Genomic DNA, 27349 nt, shown 5'->3' with positions numbered 1-27349 from the left:
CAGAAATCCGCCTGCCTCTGCCTCCCAAGTGCTGGGATTAAAGGCGTGCACCACCACCACCCAGCTAGAACTTTCTTTACTGCTTGCCTGAGTTATAGTCGTGGTTAGAGTTTGAACTTCAGATCTCTGTTTTATCATAAATAGAAATTTGTTCATCTATGCCACAGAGAACTGTGGGGAAAACTGAGGATTCACATACTGTAACTCAGGGAATAAAAAGATCACATAGAGTAAATTTTTCTCATTTTTCCCTCAATTTGACATCTAGGGTATCTTCTCACTTCCCCATCCACCCATAATTTAAGCAGCTCAGGCTCGTGTGAACCAGTCAGGAGGAGCACATGGTACCATGATACTGTTCATTTGAGCAGCATTTGTGCACACTGTGTCTATATACCAAGCCTTGTGAAGGTTACTGGAATGCCCAGATGGCAACCCACGACCTTTGTCTGACATTTGAGAGATGTTGCTCACTGTTTGCCTAGGGCTCAGTGGGAAGTTGACCAGTCGTGGAGTCTGTGTGTGCATCAGTACCGCCTTTGAGGGGAACCTACTAGATTCCTACTTTGTGGACCTCGTCATAGAGAAACCACTCCGGATTCATCACCATTCCATCCCAGTCTTCATCCCTCTGGAAAAGATAGCCACAGCACACCTACAGACTGATGTTCAGCGCTTCCTGTTTAGTCTCTGGGAGTACCTAAATGCCTACACAGGAAGGAAGTACCAGGCAGACCAACTTGAGGTATTTGTGTAGGGATTTTTGTGTCTAATTTTCTTGCCCATGACAGACTTCAAAGGCAGACAAAGGAACATGCTTTTTTAAAGAAGAAAGCGCAATTATTCTTGAGATAGAGTTCTTTAATCCTAGCTGCATATGTGGCCCAGGGTGGTCTTGCACTTGAACCAATATACCTGTCACTGCCTCCTAAATGCTGGGATTACAAGTGTGTGCCAACATAGCTGGTTTTATCTTTAATAAATTTATTTTTAGCAAGGTGAGAGATTGAAGGCCCTGTGCATGCTGGGAAAGCACCTTGCCAGGAAGCTACAGCCCCAACCCTGAGCCAGAAGTCTGTCCGTTACCTTTCTTTACTCTGGTTGGTTGGCTGGCTAGCCAGTTTGAAATGGGTGTTCACTCTGTAACCCAGGCTGGCCTGGAACTTACTGTAAAGTCCCAGCCACTCTCAGACTTAAGAGCAGTCTTCCTGCGTTGGCCTCGGGTGGTTATGGGCATGTGTCACCACATCTGACTTGTCTACTCACTTTCTAGTACTTGTTTCTTACAAGTGATTTCCTTGTCTTCGTTTCCCACCCTTTTGCAACTCTGTGTGATGCTATACAATGGGTCCTGGTTACAGGACCACAGTCCTAATGGCGATCCTCACACTTTTAACACAAGATGGACAGAGTTTCCATGCTGTTAATTCAGCAGGGATTTTGAACGCTGATGTTCTATGCACAATGCTGTGCTGAACATAAGTATAGGTGTCCATTACCACAGAGGACTGGGGAGGTCTCCTGAACTCCAGCCTGCCTTTTTAGGATAGAAACCCTAGAAGTAAATACAAAGGAAATAAATGACTAGCTGAGCACTTCCACCTCTATCCAGGCGTCAGTTATAAACAGAATGTCTTTCCACACAAGATAATCTTGGTGAAACTTGGCAGAAACGGTATGTCTCTCAACCTGTTCCCTGATCATCCCCTAGAAGTGCTTCCTGCCAGACTCTTGATGGCCTTTGTCTCACTGAGTCAAGTGTTGTGTGGAGTCAGGCTGGAGTGGTACACACACCCACACACACCCCTTACCACACGGTGCCTCTGGAGCAGTAATCACCCTCTCCCTCCTTCCCCTGGTAGAGCGACTTCTGCGCTTTCCTCACGGGACCCTTGCAGAGAAACGCCCTGTGCAACTTGCTGTCATTCACCTATAAAGTGGAACAGGAATGCCAGACTTTCTCCTTCAGTGCCAGGTTGCTGTATGAGGACCCCACAGCAGCTCTTCCCACCAATGTCACTGTGACAAGGCCAGGTACAAGGAACAATGCCTCACTGAAGGAATGGCATGTTCTAGTTCAAGCAAGTGGAGATAGCATCAAGTAAAGCGCTTAGAGCCCTTCTGTTCACGTACTAGACTTTTACCAATCTCTACAGTTTCTACAGTTTTTCCTCTTTGTAAATGTTAAGTATTATTATTTTAGTTTTTTCTATCCCTTTCCTTTTCCAGATCGGCCAGAATGCTTTCATCTTACAATTAATTTTCACGGGCATGTGCTCCCCACCCCCAAGATAGAAAACTAAGGCCGAGCCCTGGGATTGTCTGTGATGAAGTTAGCATGCACTTAGCCCTCTAGGGCATATTCTGTGGGCAGCAGTTTGTCAGGGCTGGCCAGGAGACTTGGTTTCCTCTTGCCTAGAGATACCATAATAATCTGACATGGGCAGTAATTAAGCAGGGGGTGGGGTGGGGGTGGGGTGGGGGGAAGAGTGGGAGGAGGCAGTATTCTGACAATGCCACAAGTTGCACACCCACAGTTTTTAAATTGTTGTAGTCTCGGTCTATATTTTTCTAAGTTCCTGTTCTCAGAATTGTTCTGGTGAGGCGTCCTCTCTAGAGCTACAGACAAAAAAACAAGAAGTCACATGGGTCCAGAAGATGGCGATCTGGGCTCTGACTCCCCTGGTCAGATCAATGGGCTTAACAGAATCTCTTTCTTTAGGTGTGGAAGCATCACCCCCTCACTGGGAAGAGCACAGAGCAGCCCATGAAATGCTCTTCCATACCAAGCCCCTGCACCAGGTGTTTGCTTCATTTTCCAAAGAAGCTGAAAAGCTGGATTTGAGCCTGGTCTCCTGAAAAACTGTTTCTCTGTTTGGGATCCATCGGAAGTGAGCACACTCGTGCTGCCTGCAGTCCAGGACCCATCAGCAAAAGCTGTTGCCTGGGTACCACCATGAGAACATAAACCCACGTCATGGGAATGACAAGGAGCTTGTGTGTAGACATAGACAAGTCCATGTCTGTAGGCACTGGGCACTCTGAACAGTTCTTCAAAGTGATTGCTTGTTCACTCAGTACGGTGCTACAGAATGTCTCCTCCTATAAGTACCAGTGTTGATTTGCTCACATGCATATATTCTTTATATATATATGGAGATCAGCTAAAATGGGGGTAATTGAAGACATTTTGTGAGCATCTTAGCTTTTGTAGGAGCTATAAGTCTATGATAGGGCTTGTGGTTATTAAGGGAAAGTATTTTTTAGCCTTTGGTTTGGAGCAGCATGTTCTAGGCCACTATTTGTGGGGGAGAGAGTATTTTTATACTTGGGGGTTCTATGTATTTAATACTGTTTCCTAAAACAGTTCGGCAGAGAATGGAATGCATGAAGTCACTTTAAGGAAGCACTGTTGGAAATCTGCACAGATCAGGGGAAGCACCCCTGTCTGTCTCCCTCCTGCAAGCTCCAGGCATGGCTGTCCTCTTCCCATTTCCTAGACACTTTTAATGTACCTTTTCTCTTTCGCCAAGGGTCTGTGGTGTGCAACATGTATTGTTCCTCAGCTTAGGGCTTCTTAACATCTTTAGGTCTGCCTGCTGGTCAAGTTCTCCCATTACAATTCCTGCCTTTCCTCTACTAGTCCCAAGGAGGCTCTTTACTCCACAGGCCCAGTGTTTGGGCTTCACTCTAAATTAGCTGCTTCCTTGAAATCTCCATGTGTGGGAGTTCCAGCAAACTCCAGAAAGAATGCAAGGAAGGTAAGCCAGCATGGGTCCCCCTAACAGAGGTTTGGAATAAAAGGTTCATTGTGCGGGGTGAGAAGTCTGTGTCACAGTAACAGAATTGCCACAACAGTCCCATCAAGTTGAGTAAAGCTTTTAATAAAACAGTCCTGTTCTCTATCAACACCTGCAGATTCTCTGTTGAAGCAGTAGCAAAGGCGACTGTAGCAAGAGCTCAGAAGACAAGGCAATATTGGAAAGTTGTTTTTTGAACAGGTTAAAAATATAAATGTAGAAGATCTGTTTATATATTTCTCTTTCAGAAATAACCCCCCTTCCCAACCAGGTGAAAGGAAATATTGCACTTTCTGCTCTCGTGACTAAGGTGACACGGGGGTTCCAGAAGAACCTTTCAAGATTATCAGGAACATCCGGGTAAGGGCCACTGACCTAACCAGACAGGAGGGCGTAGCCAGGCACAGAGCTTTCTTGGCCCTGAGCCCAACCTGTGCTCCCCGCCCAGCAGCAAAGGCAGCTTCATTCTGCCTCTGCTGGCATCCTGCTCACAGTGGCCATGGCCTCTCTAGGGGTGAAGGGCTGAGCTGGAACAAAGGCTCTGGAAAGGCTGCTCCAGTACTATGCCTAAGACCCCTGCTTTGGGGAAGCTACAGGCACACTGAGGAGTAGGAATAGCCACCCTCAGAGCTCACATCCACACAGGAAGGCTGGAGGACATCTGAAACCTAAAGTCTATGGGAATGTGCACTTCAACAATTGGGAACACCAGGACTTGGTCATTTGCCCTTTCCCAAAGCTTTTCTCTGCTTCCAAAATATCTCCCTTCCAATGTGGACCGCTGTGGAGCCAGAGGCCATTCAAGGGTTGTCCACCACTTGGTGGGGCAGTGTAACAGAGGAGCCATTGGGAAAGGCAGCTGGCCTGTCCCGTCCCTTCAAGAAAAAGGTCAAAAGTTCCCCTTTGCCTTTCACAAAGATGGGACCTCGCCTCACAAAGCGGAAGCCATACTCTCGAAGGATGACCTGCGTCTCTTCTACCACCTGCACATGGAGAACAGAGACAAAGTTAGAGAAGAGGAAGCCAAGATGATGAGGCAGAAGGGCTTTTGGACAGCTCCTGTAGTAGTAGTATGTAGATACAGTGTGGATCTCCCTCCCAGCCCACGTGGGGAGAACCACAGACAGCCACTTATGCAGCAGACTACCATTTCATGACAGGAATCTAGGTCCAAGTCATTTTAGTTGTTAACTTTGTACCAAACAGGAGCTTTTCTTACCCAAACCTGAATCTTAAATGTTTCGAATGGACCAAAAAGCCTCCAGTTAAGGCTCTAGAAGCCTCAATTCATGTTTCCTTGGCCCATGCTAACATTGACGTAAGGCCCATGCTAACATTGATGTAAGGCCCACAGGCAGGAACCAGTAATATATAGCAAAGCACCAGGCTTCTACTTTTGTTACACTCCCTCTATCTAAACAAACATGCTCAGTTCTAGTACTGAACATACCTGGATGTTGCCCATGACCCCCGTGGATTCCATCCTGCTGGCCACATTGACCGTATTGCCCCAGATGTCATAGTGTGGTTTACGGGCTCCAATGACTCCAGCCAGAACTCCTCCTTTGTTCATGCCTAGGGTAGAGGGAATGGAGCATGGCCACAAGCCAAGCTTGCATTAGCTTCTCACAAACTACCAATTTCTCTTTCATAGATGATCATCCGACCCCCACCACAAGGCTGCTGATAGGAACACCTGTGTCCCTTGTTAAAAATTCCTTCAGAGCTGTCTCTTAGGGCTATAGTGGCCAGTTTCAATGTAACCTTCCTAATACTTCAAACTCCTGTAAATCTGCCCAGAAGTAGTGAGGCCACTCCTACGAGTAGCTGGCACAAACCTTGGGGGAGTCAGATGCAAAGGGGAGTCTGAACCGTCATTGGAAACAGTAGGGATGGGTCTGTCTTTGTACTATCTCGTTAACTGTCGTTTTCTGCATGTGGTCACCTCCAGGAGAGCAGAACTAAAGGTCATCTGGCTCCCCTACCGATCTGCCTTTGCCTTTTAAGCCTCTGTTCTGCCAAGCCGCCCAGGGCGAGTGGTGCTTTTACCTATGCGAAGCATGAAGTTGTTGAATGACTGGTTGTTGATGTTTGTAAGCGTGTCCTTCATGGCTAATGCAAAGTCAGCCAGGTCAGCCAGGTGCTGCCAGCGCTCCTTGTCTGACTTCTCCTCCTGTGTGAAAGCATGCTGACACTGTCAGAACAACTAGGCATAGCTGCAACAGGATGGATACAAGGTAGCAGGCTACTAACATCCTTCTTTTTCCCTCCCCAAAAGGAATCAGCAATCTCTTTAGGGCCAGCATGTCACCACTGCAGAATTCATGCATCTGTCTAGGGGAGGGAGGCCATGTCTCAGTTGCATCCTGTGTGCCATGTGACTGGTCACAAAGCAGAACTCTTGTTGCTCTGTTTGAGTCTGGTCCTTGCTTGGTTCCTCAAGGCTGTAAGCACTTGGTGAGCCCCTTCAGCTTGCTTAACTTAGCCTCAGCTCAGAAAGTGGTGATGGAAAGCTAGGTGATGGTTTAAGAACCATTCTTGCTCGTGATTCTCCACCAGGGAATCACACAGTAGGCTCCACAGGTCTACCTGAGCTCAGTGAAAAGGCCAGGCAGCAGCAGCCAGGAGTTTCCACTGGTCCAGAACTGATGCAGTTCTTAAACGCTGTGGGGGTATGGCTGGTGGCACTGTGGGAATAAGCCCTCTGCACAAGAATCTTTACTACCTTTCATCTGGTTCTCCTTTCCCGTGGCCGGAGGCTGCCTGCCTTACTCTCCTGGGCACCACTGCCTCTCTAACTATGGGTTACCTTGCTAGCTACAGAATTACCTTGCTGGAGCTTGTAAAGCCATTGGTGTTGACATCTGGTGTGACTCCTGAAGCTGCCATATAGGTGCTGCCGATAGTCTTGATCTTGGTGATGACCCGGAATTTGGGATTGTCCAGGAGCTGAGGACAGAATTAGTAGAACTAAGACAAAGGAGTGAGTTCGCTATCAAGTTTGCCTGTTTACAAGGATCATCAGTGCATCTAAGAGACACTCTCCTACAACAACTTTGTTCATGCCGCACTACCTTGACACATAAGCCTGAGCCTCAATTACCATAACCTTAACAATAAACTAATGGCTAGTCTCTGAGGAAAAGTATCCAGTCAGGGTTTAATAGGGGCTTAAGGTAGGAGAGAAGACAGCCCTTAATCCCATGAACTTGCCAGCGCCATTCCAGAATCCTGCCTCAGCCCTTGGACTCATGCGTTCTGGATGGCTGCAGAAGCCCAGTTACTGTAAAAGACTCATGTGGGAAATGTGTGGCACTTGTCTGAGATGTGATATAAAAGGAGCTAGCTCTGTCAGGAGGACACTCACAGAGTCAAAGTCAGAGATGATCTCATTGAGGAAGCGTAGACACTCGATGCCACCGTTATTGATGCTCTCCTCAGTGTAGAAGTCGGCAAAGTTGGGCAAGGAGGCAAACATGACTCCAATCTCATCATAAGACTGGCTGTACAGCTCCTAAAAAGAGGCAGGGTCAGGCTGGGGTGCTGCTGTGCAAACATGAGGACCAGAGTTGAGTGCGTGGGAGGTAGAGGCCAGCTGGCTGGTCAGACTAACAGTGAGCCCTAGGTTCTGCAAGGGACACTCCCTCCACATTTTGGGGACAAGCAGTAAAGGAAATCATCCAGTGTGTCAACCTTCAGCTTCCATATGAACACATGCATACATGCATACACTTATATACACCTCACACAGTGAGGGCCCAAGCGCTCAATAGATGGCTGCCTGACAGGATGCTGTATTAAGGGATCATCTGTTGTCCTCACACATGATGTGTGTTCTCAACTATTTGAACCCAACTTTGAATGATTGGGATGAGGAGCACTCCTCCATGGCCTCTGCATCTGTTCCTGTCCTGCCTTCCCTTGGGGATGAGCTGATTGCCTGGACATGAAAGATGAAATAAACCCTTCCTCCCCAAGTTGCTTATGGTCATGGTGTTTCATCTCAATAACAGAAACCTCTCCAGGGAAGATCAGTGGAATGGTCAGCCACCTTGGTTTGAGAAGGTCTTATTGGCAGAAGGGGCACTCTGGTTCTGTAATGGGTTCCCAGAGATGCAGCACATGAGCAATGCTCTGTAGGAGAGACCCTGGGAATATCGCTTGGTTGATGTTTGTGGTTAAGTCCAGCCACACTTGGGCTTCCAACCCCAGTTATAAAAGGCCCTTGACTGGTAGGTGCTCCTTGGCAGAAAGAATAAGTTCCATATGACATTTCACCTCATCTCTCTTCTTGGACCCCAGAAAATGACGTGCCACATGCTCAGGCAACATGTTGGTGACCAAGGCCTCGTTCCATCGTCGCATCTCATAGACACGTTCTTTCTGGTCATGGACCTCAATCTTCCACAAGAACAGTGTCCGGGCCAGTTTTTCCACCTACAGACACAGGTTAGGTGAGATGTGTGCTCTAAAGCCATCCAACGGGAAGATTTAGAACAGGGGTATTGAATATCATGTATGGTAACACTGGAAGGAGATATCTAAATGACCGAAGAGCTGAGAGGAGTCACCTAACCAAAATGGCATCCCACAGTTCACTGAGGACCTGAGCCTCTTGATACACTGGAGATCCAAGAGACCTTCCAACTTAGTTGCAGAGCTAGGGTGGGAGGGGGAAGGGAAGGGCATAGAGTGTTCTGCCAGAACCAAGAGGCATCCCCATCTCTAGCTGCTCTGTTTCTGAAGTGGCTTGGGGAAGCTGTACTTTCCTGGCAAACCACTTGGGGGCATCCAAGCTATCTGTCCTTGTACAGATACTTCATCTTTACTGAACAGAACTTCATTAGGGCCTTTTCCTTTCTCTTCTGACCCCAAGGCTAGTAGTGTATCAGTGACCACCCCCCTGCCCACATCTCAGGGTGAGTGCAGAGGCCTTGAGCCTGCCCAGGGAACATTGCCTATCCCGGAGGAGGTCAGAGGAAAAAGCCGAGACCCAGCAGAGCTGGCGCATCCCACGTGCCATGTTAGGTGAAGGAGCTGCTTGAGTGAAGGTGCCTGGGCCTCTGGGTTGTAGGATAGCCTGCTGGGAGGCCCTTACCACAGAAGAGGGCGTAGCACTCACGTGGCGTGAGAAGTAGTAGAAGCTCAACATCATGATGAACATCATCACAGTCATTGAATACTTGGAAGGCACCAGGGGTAGCCTGCTGGACAGATGAGAACATGAAGTGTAGCTCTGCCACCCTCCAGCAGGGCTGCACTATCACTGTGGGCTTCAGAAAGCTTCCCCTCCCTCAGCTCCTCTCACAGTCCAGGGGGGCCCTCCCCTCCCTTCCCCTCCTCTCCCCTACCCCAGCAGCAGCCCCTGCTTCACTGAATGGCTACAGAGCCATTCACATTAATCTGCTCTCCTGAGCTGCTTAGGGATTCCGCTGCAGCCTCTGACATGTCCAAGATGGAGCTACACTGTATAGGATTTTAAAGAAGAGACTCCCCAGCAATGGGGCCAGGCTACAATCTCGCTGTGGTGTCTCTCTAACTTTAGCCATAGTTTTGTATGGACTTAAGAGTTAACGTCCATCCGTGATGCAGCTCTGCTACATGAAGAGCTGCAATTGAACCTGTTAGCACTGATGTCATTTGGGCTTTGTGTTAAGGATGACAAGGCTACTAGGGATGTCTGCTTTGCGGTATATATGTATGTACATATGAACTTTCCTAAGACGTATATAGAAGTGGAGTTTCTGGGCTATAGGTTTGAGATTTTTTTGTTTGAGATAGGATCTCATGTGTCCCAGGCTGGCCTTGAACTGCTGACCTCCTGCCTCCATTATAGGTATACACCACCATTTCCAGTTTATACAGTGTTGGGAACCCAAGGCTTTGTCCATGCTAAGGCAAGCATTCTACCAAATGAGCTGTATCTCCAACCCCATAGGTCTATTCCTAACCTAATCCAAATGGCTATAACTATACCACCACCAAGAGTATATGAGTTAACACTGAACTTAACAACAGCTTTACATTTTTTGCCGAATTGGTAGGGTATAGTGACAGTTTGTTATGGCTTTAATTTGTGTTTGGGTTTTGTTTTGTTTTGCTTGTGCCTTTCACTGGTGTCCATTTAAGACTTTTCTCCCCCTGAAACTTACTCTGTAGACCAGGCTAGCCTAGAACTCACAGAGATCCGCCTGCCTTTGCTTCTTGAGTGCTGGGATTAAAGGTCTATGTCACCACTGCCTAGCCAGACTTATTTTATGAAGGACACATTCAAGTCTCCTACTCTTCCTATATTAGCACATCTTTAAAAAAAAAAAATCTCACCTCAGGGTCTGCTCTAAAGCTTAAGGATGCATCTTAGATGCCGGAATCCAGAGGGGAGGCTAGTTGCCTTAATTCCAACTTGGCCCTCTTTCTTGGTTTCCCTGCCTGTGTGTATCCTGCCAGCCTGTTAACCGTAGCTGCCATCCACTTGAGTCGTCTCCACTCCGGCCTCTGTGCCCTACCTTCCACACACACAGAGCTCTGCTCTCAATTCCTCTGTCTCCGGTGTAAGTGGAGCTCAGATGGCCAGGTGCACCCTGGACAGAGCCTCTGCCCAGCTAATCCACAGAAACACGCAATTCCTTTAACTGATGTATGTGCAACTGTGTTATAGTTGCTGTCTATGAGACGGGCTATGAAGCAGGCAAGGAGGAAATGCAGTGACTCTTACCTGTCAGTGCCATTGAGCACAGGGGTGGCGAGTACCTGCATCTTCTCTAGGGCCACCATAGGAGAGCTGTTGAGCAGACAATAGCACAATCAGGCCACATCTGGATGTAAGAGGCTGATACCCTAGCCGAACATGGAGGTGTCCCAGATCTACTCAGTGAGATGGGAAGGACCACTCCCAACAAGCTATGCATGTCTTCCAGAAGCCCTGAATTTTCATGACTCATCATTACTTCTCTGATTAGCCTGAGGTGGAAAGCCACCTCAGCTCAGGCACATGGCCTTGAAACAGGCCCGGGGTGGGGCACAGGAGAGGAGAGACCATGCACACCCTCAATCAGGCTTCATCTTACTCCTTTTCCTGAAAGCGCTTGTGGTCGTATTCATCAAAGACAGGACACCAGGCATACAGGTTGATGGCAGTCACGGCGCCTGTGACGAGCAGCATGAGCGTCAGCTTCACCATGTGGCTGACCTGCACTAGCATGATGGTAGCGATGAGGGACAGCACAGCAACATAGTTGTAGTACTTGGGGTTCTCCATACAGCCGCCATCCAGCTCCATCCCGGCTGTCACATTGTAAGGTCCCATGTAGTACTGGAGACAGCTGAGCTGGAGGCCAGGACAATGGGAGGGGGGTGGGTGAAAGGGACCATCAGTGGCAGGTCAGAGGGATCTCTTGGCTATGGCAATGGTCAGCTGGATCCCTCCACAGTGCCCTCAGAGACATGGGAAGTCTGGCAGAGAACCAGCTTACACTGTGACTTCTGTGAAGAGCCGTATCGCGATCTCATCAGATGTTCAGAAAAATGGCACTATGTCTTGTTAGCACTGCACCTACTCTACAGAAATCCCTCAGACAGTCAGGAGGGGCAACAGGAGACCCAGGAGCCAGAGCCCCTGGCTACTGGTCCAACATGCTGTCCCCATCATGCTTGCTGCAAGAGAGGCTGTGTGACTATCTGGAATCTCTGGGTGACAGCTATTCTGCCACCAGGGCACCCCTACCTTCACCTTCAGGAGTCTGTTCATTGGTTACTCTACTGTCCACCACCATCAACAGAAAATGTGTCCATAAGCTAACTAAGCCTTCCTACATAACCTGCAGCTTACCTAGCTTTGGGTAACGACTTGGCATGAAATGCCAAGGAGATGCAGGATCCCTATGCACCCATCCAAGGTCCTTGGACCTGGGTATCAGCTTCATATGTCTCATGGGATCAGGGGTGCCATTCTGCATGGTAGACACCATGACTTCCTGTGCCTCTGGAGCTCTCCTCGACCAGGTAGGTGTCCAATTACAGCCCTACAGTTTTTCACTTCTAGTACTTCCAGGGTTAAGTCTCTAGGCTGATTTTACTCCCATGCATAAGTTGTTAAATTACAGCAAATACTATACAACATTCTTAAGAGAACTTAGGAGAGTGCACTTGGAACAGTCCGTATCGACTGGTGGGAGCAGTGGCCTTCCCTGTCCCCTTTCCCTCACAGAGTACCTGACTACCCTCTCGTGGAACCCTAGCTCTCCATGAACTGAGCAGAGCAGAAGATGGCCTCCGCAGAGATCTGGGCCCTGTGAGGCTGTGTCCATGCTCAGCCACCTAGTACTGTAGGAGGGCCCACCACCTCAGCCCAGTGGGTCCCAACGCAGGCTACACTTCAAGGAACACAACTCATGAGTGCTTATTAAGCTTTGTGATGGGGGAAGACATCTCCCGTGTGTGCACACGTACGTAAACAAGATGCATGTACTTTTGGAAGCTAGAACAATCTCCTGTATCACTCCATCAGTGACATCTGCTTTTCTTTGTTTGTTTTTGGTTTTGAGACTAGGTCTCCCTTTGGTCCAGTACAAGTCAATAAATAAGTCTGCTAGTCAGTGAATCCCAGAGATCCTAGCGTCTTTGCCTCCCATCACTGAGACTATAAGCATACACCGCTATGCCTGGCTTTTTTTCACATGCATTCTGGGGAAGAAACTCAGGCCCCAATCAGTTTACCAATTGAGCTATCTCCCGGCCTCTAAAACTGTTTCAATTTTTGACTGTTACTATGTGACCTAAAGCAAGCAAACAAACCTTTCTGAACTTTAATCCCTATGCACGAAACCACAGATGGTGCTCCTAGTCATGGACTGGGCACACTGGACGGTGGGAGGGGAGGGGCCACAAAGAACTAAGTCAACCTTGGAAGTTTTCTGAATACCCACAGGAAGACCCTCTCCACCTAACTGGGGTGTCCAGTGTCAGATTCATCTACCTGAAATGTATGCTGCCAGAGGACCACACTGGCAAGCTGACAGCGTACAGCCCCTCCCCTCTGGGTCTAGGCCCCCTTCAAGGAGGAAGCAAAAGCTCACCATGTCCACAACATTGGCCATAACCAGAATGAAGATGGCTAACATGGCCCATGTGTTCCTTGCCCAGCGGGTCCGGTCAATCCAAGATGAGAAGGCCACAAGCTTCTTAGGAAATGACTAGGGGAAAAAAAACAAACAAACAAATGTGATTTCAAGGGATTGAGCTTCCACTTGAATGTCCTGAAGATATGACTGTTCATGGCTGTATGTCCTAAAGATACGATTGCTCATGGCTGTGTGTCCTAAAGATATGACTGCTCATGGCTGTGTGTCCTAAAGATATGACTGTTCATGGCTGTGTGTCCTAAAGATATGAGACTGCTCATGGCTGTGTGTCCTAAAGATATGAGACTGCTCATGACTGATTGTTGCTATGCCCTGGTTCCAGAAATCTAAAAGGCCATGCTTTGCCTGTGGATCCCCAAAATTGACAGGGAGAGAGTATATTAGTGTGCAAGTTCTTGAGGACAGCCCTAGGCCTTCAGGTCATAGCTCCTGGCTAGGCAGACACATCCAGAATGTATAGGCAGCCCCAGAAGCAAGGCCAGGGCAGGGAGCAGCATTCAGGGGCTAGCCATCTGCCCAGCTGTCTCCCCCTTCTTTTTCTGGATCAGTACAACTACTGAGTCACCTGGCAAGTGGCCTGTTAGACTAGTTTTCCTAACTTTTCCCTTGTTATTCTGACCAAAAACTTCCCTGGCACGTGAGTGCCTACAGAACTCTCAATCTTGCTTTCAAGGTCTTTCACACAGTTGAAGCCAACCCATCTTCCAGCTGGATTTGCGCTTCATGGCCTTATATGTGTTTACTCGTGGTCTATAGGATCCCATGTCACAGAAGGGATGGATGGATGGATGCCTAAATGACCCCCACAGACAAGTCTATCTGGACTTGACCAGAAGCCCAACTCATAGCATTTACACAGAGTACCACTCTAGAGACTAGAAGGTTCCAGGCTCAACTGGGGAATGCATCTTACCCTAGGAAAGATGGCAGCCATCGAGCAGATGGTCAGGATCAAGAGCAGAACCTCTCCAACCACAAAGGTCACATAGTTTGTCATCAGCCTGTGGCAGAGAGAAGGTAACTGGGTAGTACAGAGGTCAGCTGAACACAAGCTTATGACTGGCAGTTTCTTTTTGACACTAGGCAACTGCTGTTGCTGTCTTAGCAGAACAAGATGACAGGCCCTGGCAGAAAGGAATGCCAACAAAGGGCCTGGGAATGCCACCCTTGAGCTGCTAACTGTCCACTGGGACATTTCCAGAGGTGAAGAGGGTCACAGATGCCCTGAAAATAGCCCAGTAGTAGCCTGGGAAAGGGTTCTTAGGAATGAGTGTCAGCCCTGTAGCTGGAGTGAGAACAGTGCAGAACAGAACACAGATGTGCCAAGGGCTGGTAAAGTGACCTCTGACCCCACAGAGCACACTGAAATGAGGTTTTTCACATCCATTTCTTCCCCTCCACTTTGGAAAATTGGTCTGCTCCAGGTCCTTCTCATTCCTCCACAGAGAAAGAACACTCTTGCCAAGAGCCCCCAGAAACTTAGGTTGCCAATCCAGTGTCCAACTCAGGGTCACCTCTTACATCTTCTCACTTGGTTTGGTGGATCTTTTTGGTCTCTGGTTTGTTCCCACACACGGGCCTTAAAGGGCTTCTCTTCCCACTCACTCACCTCAGTGAGCCTCATGCTCCCAAGTGTACTCTGTGTGGGTGGCTCTCGGATTTGTTCCTCCAGCCAGCTGCCTCACGGGCAGTGCCACACAGACAGCTCGCTCTAGACCTCTCCTGCTTAAAGCCCCTCCTATATTCTCTATATTGGCCAGTGCCCTTTGCTCAAATAAAAAGGCTCTGGAGATCTCCTTGGCTCTGCCCTTTCATAGCCCAGAACAAACCTGCCAGTGCCTCTTGCCATCTTGGCCTTCAGAATCCAGCCAGTCCAGACGTCAATAAACTCAAGGGTCTCGCCCCTCATCCTCCCCTTCTCTAACTCTGCCTGGCCCAAGTCACCATTGGCTTATCTCAGTCACTGTCACCTCTTAGCTTGGCCTCAGCTTCCACTCTTGCACACTAACCTGTTCTGACACACAGAGAGGGTCCCCTTCTCAAATCTGTGTCCAACTTGTATCTTTCAGCCAGCCTCTGCATCCAAGAGTATGAACTGTGCCCAGCTCTCTACCCTAACTCCTGTCATTGCCCCACATCACCCCAGCTCCCAGCACTGTCCCCTCATTATGCCTTGACAGGCTTGGCTCACTGCTGCCTCTATGCCTGGGACGAGCATCCCCAGATGCACTCCCCAGCCCTTCAGGACTATAAAATACCACCTCGTCAGTGAGGTCTGCTCTGACCACCCTACAGAAGCTGACGACCCCCTTTCACCCTTCTTTGCCTTACTCAGACTTATCACTACAGCACACATACTTTCCTGTTTAAATGTTCATGCCCTTGCCCATCACCACCTCTGTCCCCATGAGATGATGTAAGCTTCACAAGAGCTTGTTCTCTGCTACATCCCCAGACTCAACGCAGCATTTAGAAACAGAATGGCTCTAACTTCACAGCAGTCTTGAGAGTCATGCAGGGTGGGTATCCTCACTTGGCAGATGAACAAACTGGCGCTCAGGGTGCCTTCAGGGACCTGCCACTGTCCTGCCTATAGAGCCTCAGATGGCAGCCAAGTCCCAAAGGTTCTGGCAGCTCCTCCAGCTAGCCCAAGCAGGGCTCTATGATCTGCTCATGGAGGACTCTGTGCAGAGGGGAGATGGCCGCTTGGCCCCTGAGGCTGGGAAGGTGATAATTAACCTTCAGGTAGGGCTTCCACAGCTGAGCCGATTCTGGAATACCCTGCCTCTCCCCAGGGGACCTGCCACTGATGTCAGTTTGTGTCTAGAGCCTAGAATCTAGTTTTAGGAAGATGAGCCAAGAAAGAATCAGCATGACTCTGTGACTAAAGATATGGCAATATCCCCGCTCTTCTCCTTAGAACCTCTCTAGCAGCCATCTAGCCGTGTCTCCATCCCTCTTGGATGGGCCTGTCACCAGCCTTCATGCCCCTGCTGAGATCCCATTCCAGGGTTGACATTGCTGTGGAATCCAGGTGGGGGTCAGGGAAAGAAACAAGGAACCCAAACAAGGCCATAGGCACCTGCCCCTTACCCTGCTGCCACCCATTCCCTGATGCCTTTCCTGGCCTGTCAGCCCCTCCCTGGACCTCCTTACCAGGGGTCGATGAGTATCTCCACCATGGCCGTGCAGAAAAGGACCACACAGGAACAGCTGAAGGCAGCCCCGCTCTGCTTCTCCTTCTCCACCGAGTATCGTGTTTCCATCTCTGGGTCCATGAACCTCATGGTTAGGAGGAATGTGTTTCTCTTCTTTACCCTACCATGGAAACAAAGCCCCGTGACCCACAGGTCACGCTTACCATGATTACTGGGATGGGGCCCTGTTTCAGATGACTTTCCCTGCGCTGAGTAAGGGCCAGTGAGGGGTTGGCAGCTGGGGCTCAGCAGTAGCTACTTACACCTGGGCGGACTCCCGCTCCAGAAGGGCCTCGTTAAGCAGCTGGTTCAGTTCGTGCTCATCCTCAGAGGCATCCACCACACGGTCTGCCAGGTCCTGGAGGCGCAGCCTGCGGCGGGGGTTGGGGAACGAGGGGTTGTCAGCCTGCAAGCCAGGGAGGCAGAGTCAGTGGGGCAGATGGGACAGGGAGGGGAGGGTGTGGGAAAGACTAATGAAGAGGAAAGGACCAGAGGTCACACTCCTGAGGTCCAAACCCTTTCCCTGGTTCCACCCTGCCACTGTCTCCTTGGTCCCCTAACAGAAGCTCCACGGCAGCTGTCCACTGACACACGTGCCTTGGGGAACAGCAGCCCAGGTCTGCGATGGGCCTTGGGGAACAACTCCTGTGCCCTTTCACAGAGACATGGCAGACACCAGCTACCAGCCACCAGACCTTGAAGGCAGATACCGCCTTTATCAGTGGGCATGTTCGACAGGTTTCTTAGTAAAAGGAGATTTGTAAGTTGTCTCCTCATCCTTGGGGCTACATGGCAGCCCTTACTTCCAGGTCTTTGGTGCATAGAACTCATGGGGTATAAGAAGGGCACAAACTCTCACTCCCAAATAGGCTCCCATCCTGTAGAGTCCTCACAGATAATGAACCTACAAGCCTGGGCTCCTCCAGCTAGAAGATGCTTCAGGGGAGCAGCTTTTGGGACCTTATTCTCCCTCCTCCCCTGTGACTGCATTTACCCTGCTGAAAAGGAACAGAACCTGAGCTGATGGCCAACACCCTCCTCCCAGCATGGGCTCCGGCTACAGCCGAGTATCGCTCCCCATACCTGCCTGACCCCACACCCACCTGGGCCTCCTGTTCTTCAGCTTCCTCTGATGTGGAGCCATTGGCATGGGCACTCCCATTGGGCTCCTTGGTCTCAATAAGGGCAGGGGAGCTGGGTTTGGAGGAGGCTGGCGCTCCGTTTGGCAGGGCCTGTTGCAGACGAGAGTGCTCCTCAGGACCACGAACCATGGCCTCTATTATTGTTCCAGAAACTCCCTCCCATATTTATGGAAGTCTTGCTGACACAGAAATTTCATCAGTTTGCCCTCCACGACGTTCATGTTTTGAATCCTGTCATTTTCTAGTACCCATTGCTACTAAGAATAGTTTTCAAAACAGAGGGAGGACCCAATTGCTCCAACTCCTATTTCTAAGACACCAACTCGATGACAGTGCCCTGAGGTCTCTCTCAGGTGGGGGCCTTGTCAAGTGAATAACCTCCACCCCAGATTGGTGTTTGTCCCTGCTGGAGTGAGTCAGACCCTGTAAAGGGAAACAGTCCTGCTCGTCCAACTGATAAGTGTGTGGCGAGCCCTGACTTCTCCTAACCCACATTCTCACGAGGAAGAGCAGACAATTGCAAAACAGGTAAGAGAAGAAAAGGCTGCCATAAGAAAATGGGAGGAAGAAAGAGGATCATGGGGGTTGCTGGGGAATCTAGTCATAAAGAAGGTTATCAGGGGAGGGTGTCTCCGTGAAGATACCATTTCAGAATGGATGTGGAGGAACATCAAAAAAGGGAGGAGAATTATAGGAAGAATGAATGGCTAGCAGAAGGCTGTGCTCTGAGGATGTGAGTGACAGCCGAGAGGCCAGCGGTACTGCAGCATTGTAAGCAGGAGGAGGCTGTGGCAGACACTGTGCAGGGACCAGGCCAGGGCAGGCCCCCAGGACCGCTGGACTGCTTTGCTGTTCCTTCTTCATTTCTGCTGGAAAACCTTACTTGGCTTTCCTCTTCCTGTGGCCAGCCCCAACTCACTGCCTGTCCCTCCCTCAGTGCACATCTCACTACTGAAGCCTCTCTCACACTTGTGGTGGCTCTCCCTTCTGGCTGCTGTCTTGGAACATACCACAGTCATCTTAACTCCAGCTTGCCACACCCGACACAGTTGTCCCCCAAAACTGGTTTCAGAAAGAAGCTACTACCAGACTGAATGACATGGGACTCAAGCATTTCTCATGCCGCTCTGCTCTTGTTATGGTCAACCACCAGCCAACCTTCCTATGACTGCTCTGTTAACATGGTTTATATTATAATTTTTTAAGATTTATTTATTTTATGTGAATACACTTTCCCTTTAGACACACCAGAAGAGGGCATTTGATCGCACCACAGATGGTTGTGAGCCACTATGTGGTTGCTGGGAATTGAATTCAGGATCTCTGAAAGAGCAGTCAGTGCTCTTAACCACTGAGCCATCTCTCCAGCCCATTTTTAAAATGTATTTCTCCTTTTAATAATATTTATTTATTTTATTTATATGAGTATACTGTAGCTGTTTTCAGACACACACCAGAAGAGGGCATCAAATTCCATTACAGATGGTTGTGAGCCACCATGTGGTTGCTGGGAATTGAACTCAGGACCTCTGGAAGAGCAGTCAGTAGTGCTCATAACCGCTGAGCCATCTCTCCAGCCCTTAATATATTTCATTTTTTTTGACACAAGATCTTGCTAGACAGCCCAGGCAGGCCTTGAAATTACTTATATAGCCTAAGCAGATCCTGAACTTGCTATATAGCTTAAGCTAGCTTTGAAGTCCTGTCTCAGCCTCCTATGTGTTAGAATTTCGGGTGCATACCACCACATCACACCTAACTGCTCTTCTCTAAATCCCTTTCTTTCCTCCTCGCTACGGTGAGAATTGGACATCGGACTCACCGAGCCGTTGAGGCCATTTTGAGCTGTTTTCTTCACCTCTGGCTTGGAGGCAATGATGAGGTAGGTTTCGATGCCCTTCTCATCCAGGTAGTCGCAGCGACTGCCTCCATCACCAGGCTCTACATCAAACTCCCCCTTCAGGCAGTCCATGGTGCTCTGGGAAATGTGCACACGCCTGCAGCACAGTGAGAGACCTTGAGCATGCTCCAGAGGTAGCCCTTGCCTGCCCCAGAGACAGAGAGCAGACTACATAGCACTGATGCCATATAGCACTGGTGCAGGGACGAGTGACTCTAGGGTATATGTGGTAGGGACCAAGGGAGCAGACCTGCTGTTGGCTAGCTATATGGGCAGCATGGTGCCCAGTGCTCTAAGGTTCCGTCCCAGAGGTTGCTGAATTCTTAGAACAGGAATGTAATTTTCCTTCCTGGTTATTAAGAGTATCAGATGAGGGGCTAAAGAGATGGCTCAGCAGTTAAGAGCACTTTCTGCTCTTCCAGAGGACCCAAGTTTGGTTCCCACTACCTACATCCAGCAGTTCACAACCACCTATAACTCCAACTCCAGAGGACCCAATGCCTCTGGTCTCTGCGGGTCATGCGTGCACACCCACATACAGATACATATACCTACACATATGTGAATAAAAATAAATCTTTTAAGTATCAAATGAGATACCAAATTTCAATACCAGCTCTGAACGCTAACTTCAAGAATTAGAGTCTCTCTACCTTGCCTCCCCTGCTGCCAAGGTGACTAAAAGCCACATAGTCACTAAGGAACTACCTCTAATGAGGCCCCAAAGGCAAGAAAGATGGGCCAGGCCTCCTGCATCCTGCCCAGAGACAGGCACCTATCTCTCAGCCACAGCTGGGTGTGCAGGTGTGCTACTTAATTTTTGTTTGTTTGGTCAATTCCACACAACCTAGAGTCACCCAGGGATAAAGAATTTCAGCTGAGGAACTGCCCAGATCCTATTGACCTGTGACCATGTCTGAAAGAAATTATCTTGACTGATGATTGACGTGAAAGGGTCCAGCCCACTGTGGGTGGCACCATTCCTACACAGGTGGCTCTGAACTGTACAAGAAAGTTAGCTGACAGGGAGGAAGAGATTGAGCTAGTAAACTTCCATGGCTTTTGCCTCAGTTCCTTCTCTGACTTCCCTTAATGATAAACTAGAAGTATAAGCCAAATAAATCCTTTCTTCCACAGGTGGTTTTTGGGCAGAGTTTTGAATATAGGAACAAGAATAAAGCTACAACATAGGAACAAAAGGGAGGAACACTGCTCCTGGGAGGAAGGGGATTTTTGGACTCCTTGTCCCTCATTATGGCCACAGCCCTGAGAGCTGATGGGATGGTCCCCCTCCCTTGGTCCTTTACACCTACCCCATTGGAAGGAGGACTCACCCTGGGATGCCACCAGCCTCCATCTTGTTTGCCACGGTGACATCAGTAGACCATACATCATACTGCCAGCGCTTCTGGCCCAGAACACCACCTAGCACAGTGCCTGTGTGCACCCCCACACGCATGTCCACTCCAGTCTTGGTCTTCTCCCGCACATACCTGCCAGGCACGGGGAGGTGGTGCTGGGTAAGGCATGCCACTGTGAGGTGCCCAGCAGCCTTTGCCCTCCCAGCTGGACTCCTCCTCCAGACTGAGAGGGCCTAGCGTGTCCTCTCTGGCTTTCTGCCTGAGCTAGGTGGCTTGCTAAGTGGGGGTTACTGGAGGCCAGCGTCCAGATTCAGTGATGACAGACATGGGGGACACAGTGACTTCCCCCAAAGGACCTCCTATTTCTCTCTTCCATTCCTCACTCATTCATAAAGTTAGTGCTTCGCTGAGTGTGTGTCTGGTGTGTTTTACATGCTGCAGACACAGCCAGATCCTTGCCTGAGAACTCCAGGAATGACAAACACGAAACTCAGAGATTTGCTGTCAGGTCCAAAAGAAACTCAAGACAAATGGCTAACTGTGGTTCCTATTAGCATACCAAAGTGCATGCTGGCTCCTGTGTCCTCTCAGCGTCGTGCATATCTGTTACAGAGTCCACGCAGGAGAGAGCATCCTGGCTCTCTCGCCCCACCCCATCCTAAACCTCCAGCTCATGGGCTTCCCTTCCCCTGGCTTCCTATGACTATATAACCCTGCTGTTCGGCCATGTACTCTCTTGTCCCCTCCCCCCCCTATCTCCCTCTCTTCCTTTCCTGCCTCCCCCACCACCCCCATGGCTAACTGCAGTCTGCTGGCCATGTACTGTGTACTACGTTCTCTCCCTGCCCTGGATTCCTCCCGATGCCTCTGGCTATACTGCCCTTCATGTCGACAATAACAACCTTCCCCTCAAACATACCTTGGAGCAGTCATGTCCTCAGTTTATATTTGCCTGCTGGGTTGGGAGGGAGGTTGAACCTTTCAATCCTAATCTACTGACTATGGAGGAAGAAGGCAGGGGACATGAGAGGGGCTTCAAGCAGGAAGACAGTAAGAATTCACAGCTGCCCAGGCTCTGACCCTGAGGGGAGCCTCCTGGAAGCCTTCTCTCCTGCCTTGGGCTCCTTGGTTCCCCCAGCTACCACACATGGAGTCTAACTGAGTCTCTCTTTACAGAGCCTTCTAGGCCCGTGTGGAGCAGTGATGTAGCACTGAGGGAGAGAAAGGGAGTTCACTACTCACAAGCCCCCAGGCTGGAACAGAGGTTAGTATCCCATAGCACCTGCCACCACCCCTCCCCAACTGCATGTGCCCTCAAAGTCCCTTCATTGTAACATGGGAGACAAGCTCTGACCTGATCTGTTTAGGGAAGGAGATTGTAATGACAAAGGCTAAAGAGAAAAAAAAAATGGGAGATGTCCACCAGTGATGGTGGCCATTCCAAACTCCAGCTTCTAGCCAAAAACCAACAACCAAACAAATAAAGCAACGAAACCAAGCCAGAACTGAAACCATGAGTCCTAGAGACTGAGGAGTTTTGCTGCTTCCCTTAGCTGTGGGGAAACCACATCTGGACATCAGGACCAGCACTGAGCCTTACTCCATGCCTCAAAGAGATCTTCCACGGTGCTGGACATCTGGCCACCCCACCCTCCCAGAGGGACCCACTTACGAGATGGCCTCTACCATGGCGAGCCCCATAAGGATGGAGCACACGGCGTGGTCCTCCCTGTAGTCAGGCAGGCCACAGATGCAGTAGTAACAGTCACCCAGGATCTTGATCCTCAGCTGGTGGTATTTCTGAAAGGGCAGAGCATGGGCTGTGCTCCTGGCCCCTGGCCATGGAGGAAAGGCACAGCAGGTGGAGGAAGGCCAGGCAGAAAGAGCCTAGGACCCAGAGACAGGGTGGAGGGGTGAAGACCCCAGTAGCAGGAGTGGGCACATTTAGGACTTACAGCCGCCAGCTTATCAAAGCGGGCGAAGAGCTCGTTGAGTAGCTTCACGAGCTCCTGGGCGCTGCAAGCAGAGGACAGCTGGGTAAAGCCCACAATATCTGCAAACAGGATGCTGCAAACGGAGAAGGCCACAGTCGGTGAGACTCCAGACAGTGGCTCACCACCCACTCCTGCCAGCAGGGAAAGGTTTTACTCAACTCTAATGCAGTGAGACCTTGGCACAGCTTGGACTCCAAAGCTTATCCTCTGCAAAGGCCCCAGATCCTGCCTGCTGACCACTACCCCACCCCCTTCTGACTCCCTCCTGCCCCTGGCCTCAGAGGATTAGGTGGCTGCCAGGAGCCCTTTTCTGGGTGATAGTTATTCAGCTGCGGGTAAGGCCAGGCAGGTGATGATGCACAATCTCACCCTGCCGTCTACTGCTATGGCTCCTCCCACATGGTTCAGGAGAACCAAGGTGCACACTGTGGAGTGGCCTTGCCTCTAGTCCTTGGGAAAACCAGGCCCCACAATACTCAGTAGATCCCATGAAACACCATGCCTCCCTGGCCCACCCTGCTGTCAGAGGCCAGGGCCTCCTCTCCACCGTTGTACCTGACATTCTCGTGACGGTACATGTACATGGTGTTGAACTGCTGCTGGTCCTTCTGACTCTCGTCTTTCTTCATGTCCTTCAGCATCTCGTCAGCCACGTGCTTTGGCAGGATGGAAAGCATAAGGTTTTCCTGTGAGGAGAAGCAGAGGGTTGGAGGGAAACGGCCTGCATGCCAGACACTTGTGGAAAGAAACCCTGGTCCTGTCGAGGGAAGCCATCCAGGAACTACATAGCCTTGCACGTAGGCCCTAACACCCGAATGGCAGCAGCTGAAGTCCAGGCTGGGTAGTTTCTCAGCATCATGGCAGCCCTGCATATCAACGGGCAGCTACAGGCAATGCCACAGAGGAAGAAGGTGCTCTTCTTTCTATAAGAAGTGTGGCCTTAAAAAAAAAAAAAAAAAAAGCCAGGCAGTGGTGGCGCACTCCTTTAATCCTAGCACTTGGAAGGCAGAGGCAGGCGGATTTCTGAGTTCGAGGCCAGCCTGGTCTACAGAGTGAGTTCCAGGACAGCCAGGGCTATACAGAGAAGCCCTATCTCCAAAAACCAAAAAAAAAAGAAGTGTGGCCTTTCCTGTGTCCTCCACACTACCAGTCCCTCACTGCTGGGTCCCCTTCATGTCTCCTACAGCACCTTCACAGAGCAACCACTAATTCAGACTCAACCTGACTGAAGTCCTATGACACAGAAGGAAATCCCAGAGCCAGCAAGAATTCTACCTGAGCCTAGGGTCTCCTGAGGACACAGGCCAGAACTGCAGCGCAGTGTGACACCGTGGCCCAACATGGAGAAAATGGAGGCAGCTTGCTGAGAATGGAAACCACAGAGACCACCAAAGCAGGGAGGAGAGTACCACGTGAGGAAGGGGTCAAGACCTACCCCATGAGCCAGTGGGTACCCAGGGGCCTTCCCAGAAGTGAGACAGAGCTAAGTCTTGAAGGCAGGTAAACGAAGGCCTTCCTGAGAGAGCGAGCCATGTATCCAAAGCAGACTCACAAGAAAAGTCGTCCAGGGCTCCAGGCCGTAGAAACAGAACCCCTGCTCAAGTACTAACTAGGAAGAGACTGAGTCAGCATCCTGGCCTGTGGGCCAAATGTGTTTGCTGTCTGCTTTCATAAAGTTTTATTGGCACCCAGCCAGGCTCGCTTGTTTACACATTGTTTCTGACTGTTTTCACACTCCAACAAGAGTTGAGCAGTTATGACAAAGACCATATGGCTGGCAAAGGCAGAAATATTTGCACTCTAACTCTTTCCAGAAAAAAAAAAAAAATCTGTGGCTTGGACATCTGAGGGGATGGCGCCAGGGCTCAAAATGCAGAACCATAGAGGAAAACCAGATGTGAGGGAAAGTCAGGAGTGTGGCCATACACGTGCCTAAGCTGAGGAGCCCCACAAGGCCTCCATGAGGGAACACCCTGCAGTCAGCACTTAGCAAAGGCCTAGAGGCCACACCAGAAGCTCTGGAAATCATGGGAACACATGGGTCAGTCTAGGTGGAAGGGAAAGGAGACAGGAGACCTATCATTATGAAGTTTTGCCCTGGGGGGAGGGGAGGGGGACACAGGACCCCAGGAGGTACAGGGCAGGAATTAGTGGAATACAAAATGCTCTCTCCATCATCCCCAAGGGAAGAAAGGGATGGTGGTGGCTGGTGAAGGTTTGTGAAGATCAAAGCGCAAGAGAACCTTAGAGAGTGGGCAAGGAGGTAAGTAGGATGTAAAGTAGGCCAGGCCAGGTTTAGAGAAGTGGGGGGAAGGCTGCAGAAAAGGGTAGAGAGGTGATAAAACTACAGGCCGAGCACCACAGAGACAGAGAAGATCCTCATGACTGGAGTGTACTCCAGGCTGGAATACACCTCAAGCTCAGCTACTGAAAAGCTGGAGAATCTTAGGAGCTCAGTCACCAGCCGGAGAGTCACCCGGTTCCAGGACAGCTGGTGCCCGGCTCTACCTGAAGTGCTGGCAGCAGTCCCACTATTTGTCTTTTCCCCATGTTAAGAACCTGGAGGTGGCATCATTACAGTGCAGGAATGAGAAGCCACATAAATAACCCCAGTGCGCCCTGCCCTGGCTCCTCTGGAGCCGGGGAAGCAGCAGAGGCCCCCAGGGCCCTACAGCCTAGCAGAGCAAGTAAGACTCAGGTGACCTTGTCACTTGGCATCCCCAAGCCTCTGCCAGTGAGGTGAGGTCAGAAGAAGTCTGATAACAAACAAATAAATAACCAACCAAAGCCAAGGCCCTGTTACCCTCTAGAACAGCCCAAAGCAAGCCCACTGGAGTCCTGAGTAGCAGAAGCTGGGAATTCTGAAAGAGGTGGAGAGGAGGCAGATGGGAGTAGGGCTTTAGACTGAGCATCTCAAGGCTCCAGCCTGCCTGGAGTGGGATATATATAATTGCCCTTGTAAACCAAAATCCACAGGGGTAAGAGCAGGCAGGGTGAAGAACATAACTCTATATTCCCAGTGTGATATCAGACAAGTCACCAACAATCCCTGGAGCCTTGTTTCCTAGGTGGCAAATCGGGACTAAGTGGCTCATTAGCTCAAAGCACTCAGAACAATGCCCGTCCCCCCACACCCGGAAGTACTCAGTATATCCTAGCTGTCCTATGTCACTGCCAAGTATGGCTGAGGGCATTGGGACCCCAACAAGGTGTGGCCCCATCTTCCTCTAGGCTTCCAGGGTGGTCACGGAATTCCCTAGTGTGCCTAGTGTCAGCACGCCACCTTCCCACCCCTCAGCCAGGCTTCGTGGGGTCTCTCCAGCAGGCGGGGTAATGAAAGTATATAAATAAGGGTACTTCTATTTGCCTCAACCTCCCCACTCTCCTGACACTCCACCACCTTATACATGTGTACCTAGACCCACACCACCAACATGCATACAGGTGCTAAGTGACAGAGGCTCGGAATTCTGTGTGTAAGCACATACACAGAACTCAGGTTTAAGAAGGTCACAGCACTGAGCTAATCTTGCTAACCTGTGGGCTACAACCCCAGCTACCTGACTCCACTGTCAATCCTTCTGTCCCTCTCCAACTGGCTCAGAGCTCTGGGGACACGGCAAAACCCTTTTGGGCTCCCTTAGGACCTAAAGGATACTAGAGTTCAGTCCAGCTCTGGGAAGAGTCGTACATTCCTGATCACATCCCAACTCCCCTTTAAACGCTGCCTCCTCCTAGCTGGGTCTAGACCCTCAAGTGTTGACATGACTACGTCAGCAGGCACATAAGATGAGGGTGGCTCTGGAGACCGAATCACTAAGGCTTCAGGAATCACCTATATGTGGAGGCCATTAGTTTCTTGGTCAGGGATATTCACCCTTCCTCTCTTCCTTCCTTCTTTCTTTCCTTCTTTCCTTCCTTCCTTCCTTTCTTTTGTACTATGTCTTTCTTTAACAATGTTGAAGAATGATACAGAAGGTATGAAGGCAGAAGGCCATAAATAATTACCAGTCTTAAAGATAACAAGATAGGGGCTGTGGCTGTAAACAAAGGCTACCAATTTACTTGTGTGATATGTGCAACTCTCAGTCTCAAAAGGCTTGCTACCCCTGGCTTGCTCAGCTACCTTCCTCATACAGCCTGGGCCCATCTGCCCAGGGATGGCACCACCTGAGTGGGCTGGGACTTCCCATATCAATCAGCATTCAAGAAAGTGCCCCACAAAGCCAGGCAGTGGTGGCACATGCCTTTAATCCCAGCACTTGGGAGGCAGAGGCAGGTGGATTTCTGAGTTCAAGGCCAGCCTGGTCTGAATTCCAGGACAGCCAGGGATATACAGAGAAACCCTGTCTCGAAAAACCAAAAAAATAAAATAAAATAAAATAAAATAAAATAAAGACAAACAAACAAACAACAACAACAAAAACAAGCCATGGGCAAGAGCATTCTGGGAACAGTTCCTCAGCTGTGACAGAGATTCCCTCTGCCCAGGTGTGTCTGGGTTTGTATCAAGCTGATACAAGCTGTGACAAGTCTCTCTGTAACTATGTGTTGTGTTTGTCAGGAAGTCACCAAGAGGGAGGGAAGTTCTGCAGAAATTCACTGTTAGTTGTTCTTCCTTTCCTGTGAATCTTCCTGTTTTCACGATGGTTTTATAATATGACCTTCAAAACTAGGTCATCAAACAGTGACCTCTGCTCATTCAGCTTGGTGTGCTGAACTCTGCTGTGAGAAGGCCTGAGTTCCATTCCCACTGCCTATCATCAGTAACTACAATTCCAATCTGATGCCCTCTTCCGGCCTTCAAGGGCACTG

The 27349-nt window shown here is 49.8% G+C and overlaps 2 protein-coding genes across 11 annotated transcripts in view; one reads left to right on the top strand and one right to left on the bottom strand.

The window, feature by feature from the left end:
* Positions 1–3909, top strand: part of Cenpo (centromere protein O) — a 15242-nt gene extending 11333 nt beyond the window's left edge. For 2 of the 3 annotated variants that reach the window (XM_031355456.1, XM_031355458.1), the window contains 3 exons: positions 486–745; positions 1863–2034; positions 2723–3905. In XM_031355456.1, the coding sequence (XP_031211316.1) occupies positions 486–745; positions 1863–2034; positions 2723–2859 (569 nt within the window). In that variant the 3' untranslated portion in view covers positions 2860–3905. Of the gene's footprint in view, positions 1–485; positions 746–1862; positions 2035–2722 lie in introns of all 3 variants that reach the window. The other variant, XM_031355457.1, reaches the window with a different exon arrangement.
* Adcy3 (adenylate cyclase 3) overlaps positions 3864–27349 on the bottom strand; it is an 81077-nt gene continuing 57591 nt past the window's right edge. For 4 of the 8 annotated variants that reach the window (XM_031355446.1, XM_031355448.1, XM_031355451.1 and 1 more), the window contains exons 4-22: positions 23090–23220; positions 22496–22607; positions 22213–22340; positions 20514–20672; positions 19102–19276; positions 17241–17369; positions 16401–16543; positions 16097–16258; positions 13854–13941; positions 12875–12991; positions 10868–11127; positions 10516–10581; positions 8923–9007; positions 8079–8237; positions 7168–7314; positions 6630–6749; positions 5850–5973; positions 5251–5375; positions 3864–4783 (exon numbers count right to left, since the gene is read on the bottom strand). In XM_031355446.1, the coding sequence (XP_031211306.1) occupies positions 4601–4783; positions 5251–5375; positions 5850–5973; positions 6630–6749; positions 7168–7314; positions 8079–8237; positions 8923–9007; positions 10516–10581; positions 10868–11127; positions 12875–12991; positions 13854–13941; positions 16097–16258; positions 16401–16543; positions 17241–17369; positions 19102–19276; positions 20514–20672; positions 22213–22340; positions 22496–22607; positions 23090–23220 (2613 nt within the window). In that variant the 3' untranslated portion in view covers positions 3864–4600. Of the gene's footprint in view, positions 5376–5849; positions 5974–6629; positions 6750–7167; positions 7315–8078; positions 8238–8922; positions 9008–10515; positions 10582–10867; positions 11128–12874; positions 12992–13853; positions 13942–16096; positions 16259–16400; positions 16544–17240; positions 17370–19101; positions 19277–20513; positions 20673–22212; positions 22341–22495; positions 22608–23089; positions 23221–27349 lie in introns of all 8 variants that reach the window. The other 4 variants (XM_031355453.1, XM_031355452.1, XM_031355454.1 and 1 more) reach the window with 3 other exon arrangements.

The sequence above is a fragment of the Mastomys coucha genome, unplaced genomic scaffold (genome assembly GCF_008632895.1).
Source record: "Mastomys coucha isolate ucsf_1 unplaced genomic scaffold, UCSF_Mcou_1 pScaffold6, whole genome shotgun sequence".
Classification (NCBI taxonomy): domain Eukaryota; kingdom Metazoa; phylum Chordata; class Mammalia; order Rodentia; family Muridae; genus Mastomys; species Mastomys coucha.
The sequence above is the reverse complement of the archived record's forward strand: the minus strand, read 5'-3'. Positions and strand labels throughout refer to the sequence as shown.